General features: G+C 50.4%; 1 protein-coding gene across 3 annotated transcripts; it reads right to left on the reverse strand.

The window, feature by feature from the left end:
- Nucleotides 1-7,777: 7,777 nt before the first annotated feature.
- ACKR3 (atypical chemokine receptor 3) lies at nt 7,778-13,883 on the reverse strand. Of its 3 annotated transcripts, none has more exons than XM_082763242.1 (2): nt 13,796-13,883; nt 7,778-9,731 (listed from the first exon to the last, which is right to left on the reverse strand). In XM_082763242.1, the coding sequence occupies exons 1-2, from the start codon at nt 13,859-13,861 to the stop codon at nt 8,610-8,612; spliced, it is 1,188 nt and encodes a 395-aa protein (XP_082619368.1). In that variant the 5' UTR covers nt 13,862-13,883; the 3' UTR covers nt 7,778-8,609. The 3 variants fall into 3 exon arrangements, with proteins under 3 accessions (XP_082619368.1, XP_082619370.1, XP_082619369.1); XM_082763244.1 differs by lacking the exon at nt 13,796-13,883 and adding an exon at nt 12,824-12,836; XM_082763243.1 differs by lacking the exon at nt 13,796-13,883 and adding an exon at nt 11,332-12,103.
- Nucleotides 13,884-16,987: the final 3,104 nt, after the last annotated feature.

The raw sequence follows: 16,987 nt of genomic DNA on the forward strand, positions 1-16,987 counted from the left end.
AACCAAAGACCACACACACTACTAAAAAGCTTGAATAACACCAACACAAAATCAGATCTGAATGTGTTTCTGTTAAGACAGGAACCGAAGAAGTACATCACAAGGCAGCAAGAGGCAGAAAAATTCCTTACCTGTGAACCATGGGGCCTGGAAACAGTCACGAGCTTTGCTGTTCCTCTGCTGGTTGTCTCCAGCCTTGTTCTCCTGTGAGGCACGGGCTAGAGGGTTACCTCTGTGAGTCTTGTTTTGTCTGCCTTGCTGCTTTCCTCCAACCTTAGCTGTCAATAAGGGGGGTGAGTGTTAAAATGCCTAACAAAGATTCTCATGTAACACGGATTTGATGACTTACAGTTTGTTGAAATTTCCCTTTTCCATCATCACCCGAGCTGAAAAGGTTTTTCTTCTGAGTGTGTGGATGTAACCCAACGCCTTGTGAAGTGGAAGTGGTCGGTCACTCACCCGAAGCAGGCAGGAGGGCTTCGTGAGTGCCCAGGTAGCAGTTCTGCAGGTGCTGCATGTTTCCACCTCCTCTCTCCCCCATGGCTGACTTGATATTAGCTGAGGAGTAGAAAAAAGCTAATTTCAGTACGTGATTTTTATTGATGACCGTTTAATTCTTAGCAATGATTTCTGTTGCCATAGTGCATCAGACTGAGACCTCATTACATCAACCTCTCAAGCCCCAAGAGAGCTCGCTGTATCTTTGCTGGGTGTCCCAGCTCTCTGAACAGCTGAAAATTAGAAGAGGTCAGAGGCAACCTTTATGGATCTGGAAGCCCTGATGGCCCCAAGGGTCTGACCTTACAGGTCAGGACTAGCTGAGCGGAGACCAGCTCCCATTTGTCAGTGATATCCCATTGGATTCAGCAAGGCCAAGATTTCTCACCCTGTAAATCACTGCGAGCACAGCAGCGCTGCCTGCAACTCAGAGGGGGCATCCCTCGGGGGCGGATGGGGAACCAGTGATGGATGGTTATTCACAGGAGCTGCCTCTGCATTGGAACAACACTCAACACGTGGGAATGGATCCGAAGATGCACAGCCAGAGAGCAGGACCCTTCAAGCCAGGGCTGCTTTCCAGCAAAGGCTAAATCGGCACCAAAGTCTGACTTACAATCGCAGGCATTTGCTTCCTTTTATATTCCATGTGATGGCCATTCATCTTTGGGGCTATAAGGTCTCCGAGGGAGTCTCTGCCTTAGACTTTCCTCATGCACAACGCAGACAGCTCCAAATCACTTTTTGACTTGAGCAGGAAAGAGCCTCCCCTTCCCCAGGCACCTCTGAGGTCCAGTGCATGCCGCAGCCAAAACGCCGCCGGTCTCAGAGAGCAGAGGGGGCATCAAGAAAAGAAAGAAGAAATCCAGGCCACGAGGCACTTGGGACTTCCTCCATGACGTAACAAGAGACAAGAGGCTGCTATCAAGCACCATGACAAACTGCAGGGAGAAAGCTGCGGCTACAGAAGCACCTGCCCAGGCAAATAAATCCCATTCCCTTATACTGAATTATCTGGAGCAGGCTCTGCAGCCACACGTAGGTGCATAACCCACTTATGTGGATGGACACCTTGCAGCATTCACCTGGAGAGGCTCTTATCCCTTATACAAGCCACACCCTGGGTTGGGCCCAGTTTCAAGGGTGGGCTTTCAGCTTTACGTGAGCAAATGTACCCCAGTGAGGCTTCTGCAAGCCGGCAGAGAGGGCTCCTACAACTGAGAGGAGTCGTGGAGCTGAACCTGTCTCAGGGTCTGGTTTTCGTTCTTTATTAATCACTTTCACAGGCCTTTGCTCTTTTGGATCCCAGCCTGACTGGAAGCAGCAAATGCTGGAAATCTCACAAAGCTTTTTGAGTGTGAAACCCCTCCCTGGAGAATGTTTAATACACTTCAGGTTCGCATCTAAATTTTCAGGGGCTGAGACAAGCAGTCACCTCTCTCAGACGTTCAGGATGTTTGCCTGTCAGAGTTTCCAGCCCAAACTACAGGCTTTCATCCCGAAGCATCTTTTGCAAAAGCAGGACTTTGATATGACCCAGTGCAAAGGGATGACGGCAGATCCACGAGGAGACAGGCGAAGGGAGGGATGCAGCTCACCAAAGGAAGCCATCGGGGCTGCTTTTCTCACTAAACACTCACTTTTCCTCCTTTCCCGGGGATCTGCGAGGCTCCATCACCTTCCTCCTGTAATTTGACTGGACAAACAGTGCCTGGCATTCGCCTCCGCAGAAAGACACGACTGTCAGGCAAGGTTTAGGAAGCCTCGAGTGATGCCAAAACACGACGTGGCTGAGACATGCAGAGCAAGCCTGTCTCTTGGCCAAGAGAGCTGGAGCGTGCGTGGGGAAGAGCCTCCCTTTTTGCTGTGTTATTCTCCAGACTCACAATGAGCGCCATTCTCCCCTGGAAGAAGGAATCCAAAACACCCCAGCTTGTCATCGATTCACTGCAAAGGGAAGGTAGAGATTCCTCCCATTAAAGCAACCACTCCGGGCCCATGATGAACCAGCCGAGCTGAACCAAGAGGAAGCAGCAGTGGGCGATCCTTGAGCTCCTGCAGAATCGATGTTTCCATCTGACTGCCTCCCTCGCCCCTCCGAACCCGTCAACCAAAAACGCCGCATTCACTGGGCCAGACGGGACGGGAAATGAGGAGAGAAACTTTCTTTCCATCACCACCCTCTTTATAAAAGCACCACCTCCGCCCCCCGCCAAAGCGACGGGGCAACCTTGAAATTCAAGCCAGCCATTGAAACGAGTTGGCTGGGATAGAGAAAGGAGCTCAGCACCACGTCCTTGGGGGCTCAGCATCCTCTGTGCAGCACAGGATTCCTGTACCTTTCATTGCATTGGCTTTCGAGGGAGGCTGCATGGAAAAACAGAGCCTGGAGGGACCGTGACCATGCTGCAGAGGAATTATGGGCTGCTTAGTGTGAAGTCGTGGCCCACATTCAGGTGCTGTGCTTGCAAATGTTTCATTAGCCCTTGATTCAGGGAGAAAAAAAAAAAAAGGAATACGATGTCCTGAAGAGCAGGATCATTCCTCTGTCACAGATAATCCTGAGCTGAGCAAATCCACTTTGCCCCTGGTTTCACCCCAGGCAGTGAGAGGCAATGACAGCAGCAGGGGTGCAACAGGGATCCTGGCTTGCTGGTTGGGAGACCAGAAATCTCCCTTCAGCATGAATCCTTCCCTCTCTCACCTCCTGCTCTGTAGCAGCAAACCTGCAATGAAACAGCCTACAGCAGCCCCAGGTGACTCGATTCTCCCTCTGCAGAGTCCCGAGCACAGCCCCACACTGCAGCCACCCCAGACATCTCATCTCCACGAGTCCAACCTCACCTCACCCACCTTCAGCACCACCACTGGCTGCATTTGTTCAGACAGAGCAAAAAAGCCCAGCTCAACGGGTTCATGCTCCTGGCACTACAGCAAACCAGGTGCTAAATAACGAGAACATCCAAGCACTTTCCCTGCTGGACAAAGGCCCAGGGTGTCACCCTGATCGATAGGGAGCCGATGGGAGCAGATCCCTGCACACTGGTGTGAAGGGAGCCATAACCCCAAAAATCAGATAGATCCATGATGATGCACGACGGCTGTGGCTTTGGCTTTTTGTGTATCCAGATTCCCCACTGCAGAAGACATAAATATGCCTGTAGGTGGCCCAAAAACACTGACTTATTAAAAAGAAAAAGGGGGGGGGGGGGAGGGAGGAAGAAATGAATGCAACGTCTGTCACCCTTTTGCCGAATTTTTTTTTTTGTGTGTGTGCATGTGTAGTTGGTGCTTGTTTTCCAGAGATTTACATTTTTGTGTGTGTGTCATGCGCTTTTCATGCATTTTGAGACCTTGGAGTTTAGAAATTCAAAGCACTTGTCAGCCACGTCAATCCTTCTGGACAAAACATAGCTGCCACTTGGATGGGTTAAAAAAAAAAAAAAAAAAAAAAAAAAAAGCACAACAAAATGCACTTTTCCGTCAAGCTGTGACTTGGTCACCCTCCTCAAAGCAGCCAAGACAATGTTTAGAGAAAGCAAAAAGAAAGATCTGAGTTTTCATACTCGTCGGTGGAACTAAATTGATTAAGGTCATTTCCTAGGTAGGTTTGAAATCTTCTGCAACAATTTTTTGAAAAGAAAAAGCAAAGTGCCCCCCAAAAAAGGGAAAAGTCGCAACTGCAAAAACATTAAATCTGCTTGGATAACTCAGAATATATGTTGGCAAGGCAACATATCACAGCTTGAACAGTAAACCTGCTATGTCAGAGGCTCTGCAACATATGAAAGAGACTTGGGTTTCAATATATCATGCTGAATTTACTTCTTTTCAGCCTTTCATGGCAAAGCATTTGATGTCTATCCTTTCACTGTTGCAATCGATAGGGTGACCTTACTTGAAAGTTTCCTGACCTTTGCTGTTGTCGGTATTGTTCTGATGAAATGTAATTTAACTCTTTTTCTTTAGTCTGGAAACAGCACTGTACAGACAGCAAACATGACGGGGTTTTGTTTTTCTCTCCCTAACCTAGAGGGGAGAGGTAAAAGCATCCATCATCAGCGTTGGCTCAGAACCAGCCGACGTCAAGAACCGCTGGACGTACAGCCGGCCCGATGCTCTGCCGAAGCGGACCCGCTGAGTGGCACCGATCTCGTGCTTCTCATCAGTCCTAAGCCCACTGGCATCTGCAGAGGGGCTGGCTGGTTTCCCAGCGCTTTTCTGCAAAAAACATATCCAGCAAGGCCTCAGGCTGATGCTCACCCTTGAGGGTTGAAGAGCATCCCACCCCTGTGCCGTGATACTTGCTGAGCTGTACGAGGGAGAGCATCAAAACCTGCCATCGGTGAGCTGTCCCTCCATGGATGGATGGATGTTGGTATCTCTGGTACTGGGAAGTCAGAGCACTTCCAGGATGGAAGCCTTTATCTACGGCCTTGCATGTATTCCCCATAATCCTGGGGGGAAAAAATAAAAAAAAAAAAAAAAAAAAAGAGGATCAAACCCTACTAATTAAATGAGGAACAAAAAAAGTGATTTCTTTTCAAATAGTAGCTACCAAAACAGAAGGAGACTGATTTTTCTTGTGACCGTGGGCGTTGGAAAGGTCTGCTTGCTTTGGGGTTACATCTGGATTATCCATCACGAGATCTTTGTGAGCCTGGCTTGAATCATATTATAGCTCTGTAATAGCAGTGCTTTTGCAAAAGCAATTTCACATTGCTGTTATCTGTTTGGTTGCCATTATTACATCCTTGTCTTAGTGCTGTACATGGGCATTACGTTGCGTTAGCGATGCAGATGCACACATATGCACTCACACACATACATTTGTCCGGAATTATTGCTAAAAATCCTGATCCTGCTTATAAAAAGCCCTATAAATCCTGGAGAGCTCCCTTCAAATCAGCAGCATTATTCTACTGCAAATCCAGGGTGTAAATCAGAGCAGACTCTGGCTCAGACGCTCCCCAGCCGCACATCGCAATGCAGCAGCGAGCTCTGAAGCACGTTGGGGTCTCTGTGGTGAGCCTAAACAAGTCAGTTCCCCCCCAAAACCCCTCCCAGCTTGTGCTTCACGCAGGGGCAAGCCCCAGTGCTCAAAGCACCTTGCACCAGTCCCATTCGCCTCATCAAGTAGCTCTCTGAAACAGATTAAGATCTGGCTTTGGCAGCGCTGCCGCGGACACGTGCTTAAATATTGCTCACAGCTGAGTTATTTCTTGCTTCTTAGTAACTTTAAATGGCTTTTATGCTCAGTGAACTCATCAAAGGCTAGTATCTAAAGTCAGCAGCATTGAAACCATGAATTAGCCGGAGGAGAAAGGGGCCAGTTAGCCTGTTAGGCGTTTCTTACAACCCATTATCTCGATGGTTGCCAGAGGATCTGATTTAAAGTCGCTGCGCTACACCTGAATGTCGTTTATGGCTCATAAAAGGAAATCTGTGTTTGAGTAACAATAAAGCAGGAACTGCACTTTCTATAAAAAAATATATATCCTTTCTCACGGAGTAGATGTATTTTTATTTGCTCAGCGCCTGCCTCCGAGGCACGTGGAGCCTGACAGTGCTGGGATCCTTTTGGCCATAAAGCCCAGCAGTTAAGCAGGAGGACTTGTTCCGATGTGGATTAGGTCACCTTACATTTGATTCTTACTCATTTTTCCAATGAGGCTTTTACACAGTGGATTTGACCTCCTGCAGAAGGGAGGACCTGAGCCTGCTGCACACCTGTAGCTGCCAGAGGAGCAAGGGAAGTCCCTGGGCATGGGATCAGTCCCTCAAGCCCTGCACTTAACAGTGGGACAAAGCACAGACCCTTTGTAACAGCCCTGGCTCCAGGACCAGGACATTTGGGCCAAAAAAGACCACAACAGCCACCACATCCATCACTGGGAGTCACAGATGCTTCTTCCTGAGGACACACATTTTCACTCACCTGTTACCGATGAAGAATCCTCCTTCACATCAGACTCCAATGGGGGCAGAACGATCTTTTTGTTCCCAACGTGAACACCGGCTGGGGTTATCGTGCCACAACACCTGCAGACTGTCCAGCCCGCAGGACCTCCCCAAGGCTCAGCACTACCCAAAATCTCTAGGGCTGATGCTGTGCTGCGAGCTGCAAACTGTGAAGAAAAAGCCATGAAATTCTGCCAACTCGAGCATCACAAGGAAACATCATCCAGCCTGAGCCAGGACCTGAACTGAAAGAGCTCTGCTGCTGTAAGCACCTGCAGGGCAATGTGCTGCAGGCACAGCCCAGCACCAGGAGCCAGAGCAGCTTTGGTGAGGGGACACATGTCCAATTCTAACAATTGGTATGAGGGAGCACTTTCCTTGCAGCCACAGGCTGCTCCATTTGGAGACAGACCGCTGCTTTTTAAAAACACCAAGTGCCAGGAGAGGATAGCAGACTTTGCAGCACTGGCAAACCTCTATTGGTATAGCATCATCTTTGGGAAGCCAGTAAAGCACCGTAAAGAAACAGAATGCAGTTGTTATAAAATTGTTTGGCTGTTAGGATGTCAGAGGGATGTTATGACTTTGTTCAGAACAGGAATTAAAGCGTAACCTTACAGCAAAGCAGCCGTCGTTGTGCTGGAATTGCAAACCACACAAGCCAGCAGCAATTGGTGATATTGATTTCATATTGGTTACCTTGTCCTGGGATGAAGACATCCATTTCGCGAGCATTTCACTGGCTTAAAGGCCTGCTTCATGCATCCTGCACCGGCTGAATCTCGCCCCACACTTTCACAATATGACACTGGAAATTCAAAGCAAGCAGTAACAAAGAGAAGAAGAGATAAAAAGGGATTTAATGCTCTCAGGACTGCCAACCCCCAAATTCCACTGCAAGCAAAAACTGCAGAGGATTGAACCCTGATGAGCCTGAATGCCGCTCCATTTGCGTACTTACATATTTTTGCTCCAAATGTTTATTTCTAAGCTACAGACACGGCTTTTCATCACTGCCAACAGCTTTAGCCTTATAAATCCATCAGCTTTACCTTCCCGAAGAGCACATTCTTCCACAGACCGGTTCCTCCCACCCCTTCCCCTCTCACCGCTCACTGGTGCCGCCTCACATTCCTCATTCAATGGTCTCTGCCCACCATCAACAAACATCAGAAAAACACAACCAACAACCGACCTGTTTGCTCCCACATCAAAGAAAGTCTGGTAGGCAGCTTTGCAACTTCTTCTTTGGGGCTTTTTTTTTCTATGGAGAAGGACGGTAGGGAGAGGAAAAACAAGTCAAACCACTAGGACTAGGTAAAGTTTTTCCAGCTTTTTATTTTACAAAAATAACTTACAAATAGAGACAACTCTCAGAAGTAAGATCATTCATTCTGTGCATAAGGATACAGCCTTGTGAAGTACGGGCGTAGGAGTTCACAACTCTTACAATATTGTTAATTTTAACATGATGGTAACTATATTACAATACATACATTTCATGCTCCAGACACGTGGGTACAACCGCCACATAAAGCTGTGGTCGATAAAGTGTGCCAGCCAGCGAGGACGCAGGTACGAGATCATTTCCATACTGCTATTTGTTGTCATCCTCTTACCTATCCTAGGTAAAACCAAATGGCATCCTAACACTCGGACTACAGCACTCCGGATACACTCATCAGCAATATACTTCAAATACATGATAAAAATATATTTAAATTTCAAATACAATTGTATAAGGTACACCAATAGCCAGAAAATAAAGTCTTGAGCTTTTAAATACAACACACTATATATATAACATATACAATGAGACGAGGGGGAATCTACACGTGGAAGGAACAAGCTTATCCTGAAAATGCATGTTATCTATAGTACACAATGGCTTTGTCTGCTAGGAAGTCATTTCCATTTGCATAGCATTGTCAAGAAGTCCAGACTGGGCTAGGAGGAGATCAAACAAAACACAGCAACAAAATGCTTCATTTTGGTACCACTTCCATTTTGCACCCGATTCTACTCTTAAATTACAGTTTGCTATTTCTCTTCTGTAGGCTGTAATTCATGCCCCGTTCATAACAAGCATGGGGAGAGGGGGGGAAAAAAAAAAGTCAGAGAGTCAAGGAGGGTTCTTTACGGAGCTGCAGTCATTTGGCATTTTGCTCCAAAGCAGAGTATTCTGCTTCTGACACTCTGGAAGCATCGATAAGCTTCGTGAGGCCAGTTTTGGCAGAGTACTTGAAAATAAAGGCTTTCATGAGCTCGTATCTGTAGTTGCGGTTAATGAAGCTGTACAGGATGGGGTTGACGCAGCAATGGACTAGAGAGAAACACTGGGTGATGTGAAGCGTGGCGTACAAGAAGTTCTCCATTTGACAGCTGAAGGGTATGAAATGAAGGCTATAGAAGATGTCAAGAAGGACAGTTGCGTGGTAGGGCAGCCAGCAGACAAGAAACACAACCACGTAGGAGAAAATGATCTTCCCGCTGCTCTTCCTCTCCTGGTCGCTGGAGGCTGAGATGGCCTTGGCGAGGAGGAAGTAGAAGAGGGCGATGACTGGGAACGGGATAAGAAAGCCCAGCACGACGGAGATGAGCTCCATGCCGATCAACCACTCTTTGAAGCTCTCCTCGGGATAGACGGGACGGCAATAGGTTTCGTTGTTGGAGGAGACTGTCTTAAGGAAATAGGTGTCTGGGAGAGATGCGGAGAAGGCAAGAAGCCACACCAGGATGCAGATGCAGCGACGGACTATCTTCTGCTTGCGATTGCTGGAACTGGTGAAGTAGGCAACTGAGAGGTAGCGGTCCACGCTCATGCATGCCAGGAAGAAGATGCTGCCGTACAAGTTGATGGAAAATATCAGGTGAGTTATCTTGCACGTGATTTCTCCCATGTGCCACTGGTTATGCTGGACAAGGGAGACAACCCAGACGGGAAGGGTGATGACGACACACAGGTCGGCAACAGCTAAATTGAAGATGTAGAGGTGGGTTTCGTAGCCAGTCATTTTGGCTTGCAGATTGACCCACACCACGACGGAGTTGGCCACCAGCCCTATGACAAAGATAAAAATGCAGAAGAAGGACAGGGTGTAGAGCAGGGCGCTCTTGTTCAGTGTGCCCGGGCATGTTGTCGCGTCGACTGTGATGCAGTCGCTGTTGTTGCACATCCAGTTGATCTCCGTTAAGTTGGCCTTCTCCAGGAAATCAAGGATTGAAGTCAAATCAAGTGCACTCATGTTCGCTCGCTTCAGGGTTCGAGTGACCTACGGAACAAACAGGATTCAAAGAAAAGACCCAAGTTAGAGATATTTCTGCTGCCACCTTTGTAGCAAAAAGCGCACGCAGGACAGGCTGTTTTAGTGATGTCCTGCTCTCGCAGCACACTTTCATTAAGGAGATCTGCAGAGTAAAAGAAACAGAACAGACCCATAACAAAACTCATCTAGTTGATGAAAGAGGAGCAACACAAGCTTTCTGTGTGATTTTTCCTTGCAGCTCGTGTCTGACATCATCAGGTTGGCTATCATCCCCGGGTGTGAAATCCGCAAAGTACACCGTGGCCAAATAAATGTCAGGCGACTGAATCTGTCTTCCCCAGCATAAATGATGATACTATCACTTTCAGCAGGGGAATCTTTAAGCTATTTTATCTGCACTCCCTCAAGCATAGTAGAATTGATCTGGCTGATACACGGTCCCGTAAAACATTTACCACTAGCTCTGGTAAGCATCTTGTCAAGCCCAGCTCCAGCTGCATTAAGCAGAACTGGGGAACTAAGGGGCTTTGTACCCTCATCCAATTTTAAATTTAAATCCGGCTCCATCCTCCCCCCTTCCCTTCAATTCTATTTTACAAAGCATCCCCTGTGTTTAACGATTATCACGTAGCTTGGGGAGTGGAGGGGGGGGGGGAGGAGGAATCAGAGCTGAGTAGATCTGGTGGGCTTAAGTTTTCTTTTTAGAAGAGAGCTTTGATTTACAAAATACTCCCCCATCACAGCTGGCTCCACAACAACTGCTTCCTCCCCACCCTTTCTCTTTTCTAAATCTACTTTCTTGCCTCTTCAGCTCCTTCCCCCATTGGCAGGCAGCGGACAAAGCACGGGGCTACTTGTTCAGCTCCTTGCCAGCAGAAGGAAGGGCCCCAGCAGACCCGCACGACTCACACAAAATCCCAGCCCGGCTGCTAATTACCGTTGTGCTTTTGGGGCGGTGTAAAAGGCCTCCTGCCCCGCTGCGACCCTCCCACCCCGCAGGGCCAACACCACCACCCACAGCCTCTGTCCGCCTTGGCCCACGAGTGCTGTGCTTCAGGAGCAACAAGACTTGTGCAAGGTTTGTGCGAGGCTCGTACGAGGTTTGTACGAGACTTGCAGGCTGCACGGCAGCTGCATCTCTTCTGACACAGGGCCGTGACACCAACAGGCCTTCTACTTCGCAGCCTTTCCTTTCTCCCGGCTTAATTGTAACAAGTAGCTTTCTCTTAATCTGTTGTCTGGCCACCGAAACTGTTATTACAAGGCGGACAGCCTGAGCGAGCTGTCAAGGGATGCAGCGTGCAAGGAAGGGGTCTGTCAAGACAAGCATTCCTCACTCACTGCCCTCGTTAGCTGATATTTCAGCTTGTGTTTCTCCTTTCTCTCCCACTCCTTAAGATATAAAATCCTTTGGACACTTCAACATCCTGAACCACAGCCAGGAACCTTGTTCCTCACAGTTCCCCCAGCCCGTGCAATTAGATGTAAACTGTGTAACTCACAGCATCCTTCTGCTGTCTGCTCCCGCCCTGGAGCAAGGTTGCTTTGCACGAGCAAAGGGCTGGAACAAGCCAAGCCAAAGAAAGCACGGGGAGAAACAACTTACTCAGCCGCTTCTGTCCCTGAACGTCCTCGATCCCACAGCCTCACCTCCCCGAAGGGTCTCTTGGGTGGGATGCAGGTTTTGGTGAGGCTTACAGGGCTGCCTGCATTGCTGAAACTTTTAGGGAAACCTCAGCTGCCCCCAGATGTCGTGCATGAAGGAGACAGCGGAGCAAGGAAGAGTTTGGACGAGGTTTTGTGTTAAGCAACCTCTTCTTGTCCCTGCAGGGGACAGGCTGCTGGGCCGAGGAGCTCTGTGCTCCCCAAAAAGGGACCCTTCCCTCCCCTGTCTGTGTAACTGGCTCTCCCCAAAGCTCCCACCCTTCCTGCCCCACCACAGCGCGGGCTCTGCCAGAGACACAAACTAAGGAAGAGAAGGGAGATAAGGGGGAAGATTACAGGAGAGGATTCAAGGCACTATTGTCCCGGTTGAGGGGAGGCCGGTGGCACTAACAATGAGGAGGGCAAGCAGAGATCAAATCTCTCCACAAACAGGGCCCAAATTGGCCCCGTGAGGGGACCTAGCCTATTGCTGCAAACCTATACAGCCTTCCAGCCTTTCATCTTGCTGGCGTGCTGAAAGACGAGGTTGAGATCCAAACCACATTAACCACTTATTTTGCTAGGGCCCCCTCCCTGTACCTTGTGTCAACACAGTCAAACCAGCTCAGAGCCCCGTGCAAGGACGAGGATGACACCTGTGATGCTCCCAAAGAACTGCAGCAAGAGAGCACTGTCCCGTGGGGAGACCTGAGATCTCAGGTTATCCTCGTCCAACCTTCCCAAGTGCTGTCTCTAACAAGACACACGAGGTAGCACTGGCTCCTGCAACCAAAAAAACACAGAAAGCCAGGGAGCAAACCCACGGCCAGCATTACTGCTGTGGGAGACCAGCATCGGGGTTAATCCATGGGCAGAAATAAGTGGGATTTTGCACAGCAATTTCTGCTCATCCTGGGTTTAGGAGGATGGGTCAGAACAGAGCATCACCCCGGCAAACTTCAGGGGCCTGCCTCTGAGCAATCACTGCTCCCCCCTACAGCCAGTGGGGAGAAAAGGGATTCTCTACATGCATCTGCTCAAGTTCAGACACCAAGGAAAAATGTCTCGCTGGCTGAAGAGGGAGCTCAGACAGCAGCAGCTTTCTGACTTCGGACAGATGATGCCCCTGCTCTGTGTGGCCACAGGAGCTCCTGGCTGCTGCCCACCCTTCAGCTGCCCTTTGAAGCCCCAGCTCCAGGACAGGCAGTCCCATGAAAGTCCCCCTCATGTTCTCCACCACCTCCCCTCATCCCATGCATGCACACACCCCAGGCCTCCGAACCCGGAGAAAAGCACAGCAGCACCATCCACTAATCCCTGTACCTCAGAACCCCAAAGCAAATCCCCTGCCTAAAATACACCATGAAACTGTTGGCCCTGTGGTGCAGGACAGGGTCTCTCGTGGTGTTTTGCGGGCAGCAAGGAGAGCAGAGCAGGACAGACTCCAGCCTAACCCCTTAACACCCCACACAAATCGCATGGATGGGCAGGGGCACCTTCTGGGTCTAACATCACCTCCTCTAGCAAGAGGACCAGGCTCATTTCACACCCCAAGACCCCAACCCAAGCCAAACACCGGGATGTGGCTGTGACCACCCTCTGCTTCAGCACCAGGATTAGCTCGGAGCAGGCTGCGTGTGTCAGCTCACCGGTGCCGAGAGAAAGGCAGCCAGAGCCAGCAGTCCCCAGTGAGAGGACAGCAGGAGCAGGGTGGCAGAAAACCCTAAAACCGGTGCTCGTCCCACGCTGGGGATGCTGCAAACAGCGTTTAGCCCAAATCTCTGCCTGCCTGGTCCACGGCGTGCACGTGCATCCATCTGTCCGGGGCCGCCTGCATGCCTATGTGCTTTCGCATCCCCAGCACGGTAATAAAACCCGAAACCGATCCGGCCTCCCAGGCTGGGAGCCCCGGTGGGGAGGAGCTGGCTGGGTTGAGGGATTACGGCGCTCCCAGGCCCGTAATCCCGTAGTCCGGGATTAGCTGCAGCGCGCAGCCCCAGCCCTTATTCCCAGCCAGATTAGCAGGGAACGCGGCACGCAGCCGAAACGCAGCCGAAACGCAGCCACGTCGCGTCCCTATAAAAAAAAAAAAAAAAAAAAAAAAAAACATTTCCAGAGATCCCTGCGGACAGCACGACACCCTAAAAACCTGCGGACAAAGCCACGAAGCACCCCGCGACTCCTACCCTTCACCCCCAGCCCGGGAGCTGTCAGCAGCCCAGAGGGACACCAGCATCCCGCGGGGCGCCCAGCATCCCAGCTCGCTTACGGCTCCCAACCGACCCTTTGCCTGTTTCTGAGCGAAGCAGCCCCCCCTGCCTCACCCACAGCCCCCCAGACCCCGGTTCACCCCTTCTCGGCCGAGCCCCACCGCCCCAAAGGGCTGGGGGGTAGGCAGGGGCAGCCCGCCGCCCGCCCGCCATTACCTCAGCAGCCCGGCGCTGGCAGCGAGTGAGCGCCGCCCGCCGCCGCCCGGCCCTTATGGCGGCCATGGGGAACCGCCTCCAGAGGGCGGCCCGGCCCGGCCCCACCGCCCGCCCCCCGCTTTTGGGGCGGCAGGGTGGGCTGAGGGAGTTGTAGGGGGGTCGTTTGTGGAAGATAAGTTGTTAAATGAGTGGGGCAGCGCGGCCCCGTGTGGGGGTGTGAGGCGCACCCAGAGCCTCGCGGGGCAGCCACAGCTGAGCCCACTGCTGCACCCCCGTTCCTGAAATGCAGAAGGGATTGTGACTCCTGGGCACAATTTTGTCCGTATTACCACTAAAACTGACAGGCTGGTCCATATCTCCTCTAAAAGTGACAGGCTGGTTTGGTGTTAGAAGCAGAAAGAGCCTCAGTCACCAAGTGACCAGCAACAGCGAAGGGGGCAGTCGGCAGGAGGGTTTAGTTACGGAGTTTTTTTGTGTGTGTTTTTTTTTCTCCCTGCCACTATAACACAGAAGACTAGGCAAACTAAATACTAGACAAACTAAAGACTATGAAAACTAATGGCTAGAAAACCTAAAGACTAGGCATAACCAGACTAGGCAAAGCACGACAGCAAATTCTCACCTTACCCCCTCACCACAGGCAAGAAAAGGTAACGCCGAGGAAAGCTGAGGGATTGCAAGAGGCTTGCTAACTAAAACTGAAAATACTTTCCATCGCATTCCTCCTCTGCAAAGGAAAGCCCTGCCTTGCGGGGAAGAGGAAGGGGTAGGTCTGTGTTCAGCTCCAGCAGGGTCAGTCTGTCTGTCTTTCCTGGGGAAGATGCGAGATCGTACAGCAATCTACCTGCCAACAAAACAGCCTGTCCCTGGAGCAACACCACGAATTGCACAACTGCTGAAGCCTGAAAGCAGTGCTGACAGCTCCAGAGGACCTGACGCACGCCTGTACCACCAGACTGCTCCAAAAATGACAGATAACGCAGGGCAGGGGCTTGGCGTCCCGCTGCTGGAGCACACACACGGCTCTGAGCCCAAGACACCCAGCCATTACTGAGAAACTCATGAGCTAACACGTTTTAACTGGCACGGCACTTTTTGGAAGTTACAGGGCATTTCAGCAACCTGAGAGCTTCGACACCACCAAAAGGACGTATTTTGTTTCCCTGGTGATGCTTAATCTTATTTCCACAGGCAATTAAAAGCTTGCCTTAAAACCTGCTGGAAAATCTGTGCTTAAAAACAGACCATGTATTTTTCCATGAAAGAAAGCACCTAGTTGAAGTTTTCAAACTTCAAGAGAGTCTGGGATGCAGCAAAATAAGGCATTTTATTCTGTGGCAGAAAGGATCCACTTTAAAAAGACTCCTAAAAGGACTCCTACTTGCCAGCAGAGCAGTCGTAGGTTTTAAAACCAGATTGCTTTTATAACTGCGCTTCATTTCGCAGCCAGCGATGCCTTATCCTGCCCTCATCAAGCAGCAGCGTCAATGGACGCATCAGATTTGCACCCCTGCAACTGAAGGCACAATTAGCTTCAGGTTTTCTGCCAGCAAAGAGAAGATTAAGCTGCGGGCATTACACCTCCTGCAGCTCCAAGGACGCACTGAAGCTTGCCCAGCACTCAGACCAGCTGGCAGCGCTGGTTCCTGCTCCGGCTTTAGGCAGGCTGAGCTGGGAGCAGAGCCCAGGCTGCACAAGCTCAGCCCCATGCTACCCATACTGAGATTTTAGGTGTCAGGGAAGGAGGAGAGCAGAGGGATGAGCCTCTCACTGTCCCGCTGATAGAGCAGGTGAGATGAGATGTACCTCGTTCCCCTCCCTGACCGTCACTCTCCCCGGATGAGGATAGTTACGTCCTCCGAACTTCACAGCTGTCAGTGAGCAAAGCATTTCGGCATCTGCTTAAACACTGAGTGCTCGCTGAAGTCTGTGAATGTTGGCGGAATTGAAGTATGATGAGTTCAGACAACGACAGGCTTATGGTTAAAAATAAGCATGTACTGAAGCACTTGGCTAAATCGGGCTCCGAAAATCCTAAGCAAAAAAAAAAAAAAAAAGTATTCTAGCAGAAGTCCAGAGTCACTTGGACAAAAAAGCAAGCGGAGTGGTTTTTCCTTACTTGGTGTGCCAGAAAATAACAGCAAGTACTGCAGCCTCTCCAAAAATACCATCCAGTTTCTGCAACCCCAAAGCTGCTTGGCTGCTTGCTGTCCAAGAGTTGCAGGCAACCTCCTCTCTTGCATTTGGTGAGAGCAGAGCCCTCGCTGCCCCCGCTCCGCTTTCCAGGTTCCTCCCTCCAGCTATCTTTTTACAGAGAACACGTTCCACACGCAGGAGGGACGAGCCCATTCCCTTTCCGTTATGAAAGCCAGATTTTGCTCCGCGTTCAGGGATGAAATGCTTGAGCAGTAAGGAAAACAACACGGTCTCAAAAAACCACACAATGCGAAACCATCCCCCTGCAACACAGCAAGCAGAGCTGCGGAGAAGCTGGACGCCCCGGATAAGATCAGCACAGGGTTGATGCCACCTGCTTGGTGAGATTAGTTCATATCTGCTGCTATTAGGCTGCTGTTAGAGCTGCTCCAACGAGGGGCCCCAAGAGATGTGATCTCTGAGACAGTCCAGCGACCAGAAACTGCTTGTACAGACACAGCTGGGCAGGCAAGATGAGTTCTTATGAGCCCAAATTTGCCTCTCTCCTGGGCTGTGGATTGGGTACAGGGCAGCACTCTGCCAATAAACACGTGCAGCAATTGATCTGTAGTTTGGCACCAATGGTTCCTCAGCCCAGACTGCAGGTGATGTAGACAAACCATAAAGCCTACTGAATCCTGAACATCAGGCGACTGCTCGACAAAGAGAGCAGCCCCAGCCTCCAGCTCCAGGGCTGCGCTTTCGGGGTTGAAAAGTGACCTGTGCTACCAGGCTGCCGGGCTGCAACCCCACACACTCATTGCAGCCCATCACTCATTAAAAATTAAAAACGAGTTGTTTCCAGATGCTGAGGAAAGGGGCAAGCTCTTCACAGAAGAGTCTGTGGTGATGTGCCAGAGAGGGACCGTTCACCTTCACAGGATGCTGGATTCATCTCGCTGCACATTTCTTGGGGGTCTCCCACCATGACCCTCTGCTACCTGGGGTCCACGGGCAGCACGACATGGGGCCCAGCATAAAGGCAAGGCTCCAGTG

The sequence above is a fragment of the Aythya marila genome (assembly GCF_965140915.1).
Source record: "Aythya marila genome assembly, chromosome: 6".
Classification (NCBI taxonomy): domain Eukaryota; kingdom Metazoa; phylum Chordata; class Aves; order Anseriformes; family Anatidae; genus Aythya; species Aythya marila.

Bases quoted from the DNA above. Each gene is read 5' to 3' on its own strand.
- ACKR3 (XM_082763242.1), bottom strand. From the start codon at position 13,861: ATGGCCGCCATAAGGGCCGGGCGGCGGCGGGCGGCGCTCACTCGCTGC. The intron at 9,732-13,795 runs GTAATGGCGGGC...TTTGTTCCGTAG, and splicing joins GCCAGCGCCGGGCTGCTGAG to GTCACTCGAACCCTGAAGCG.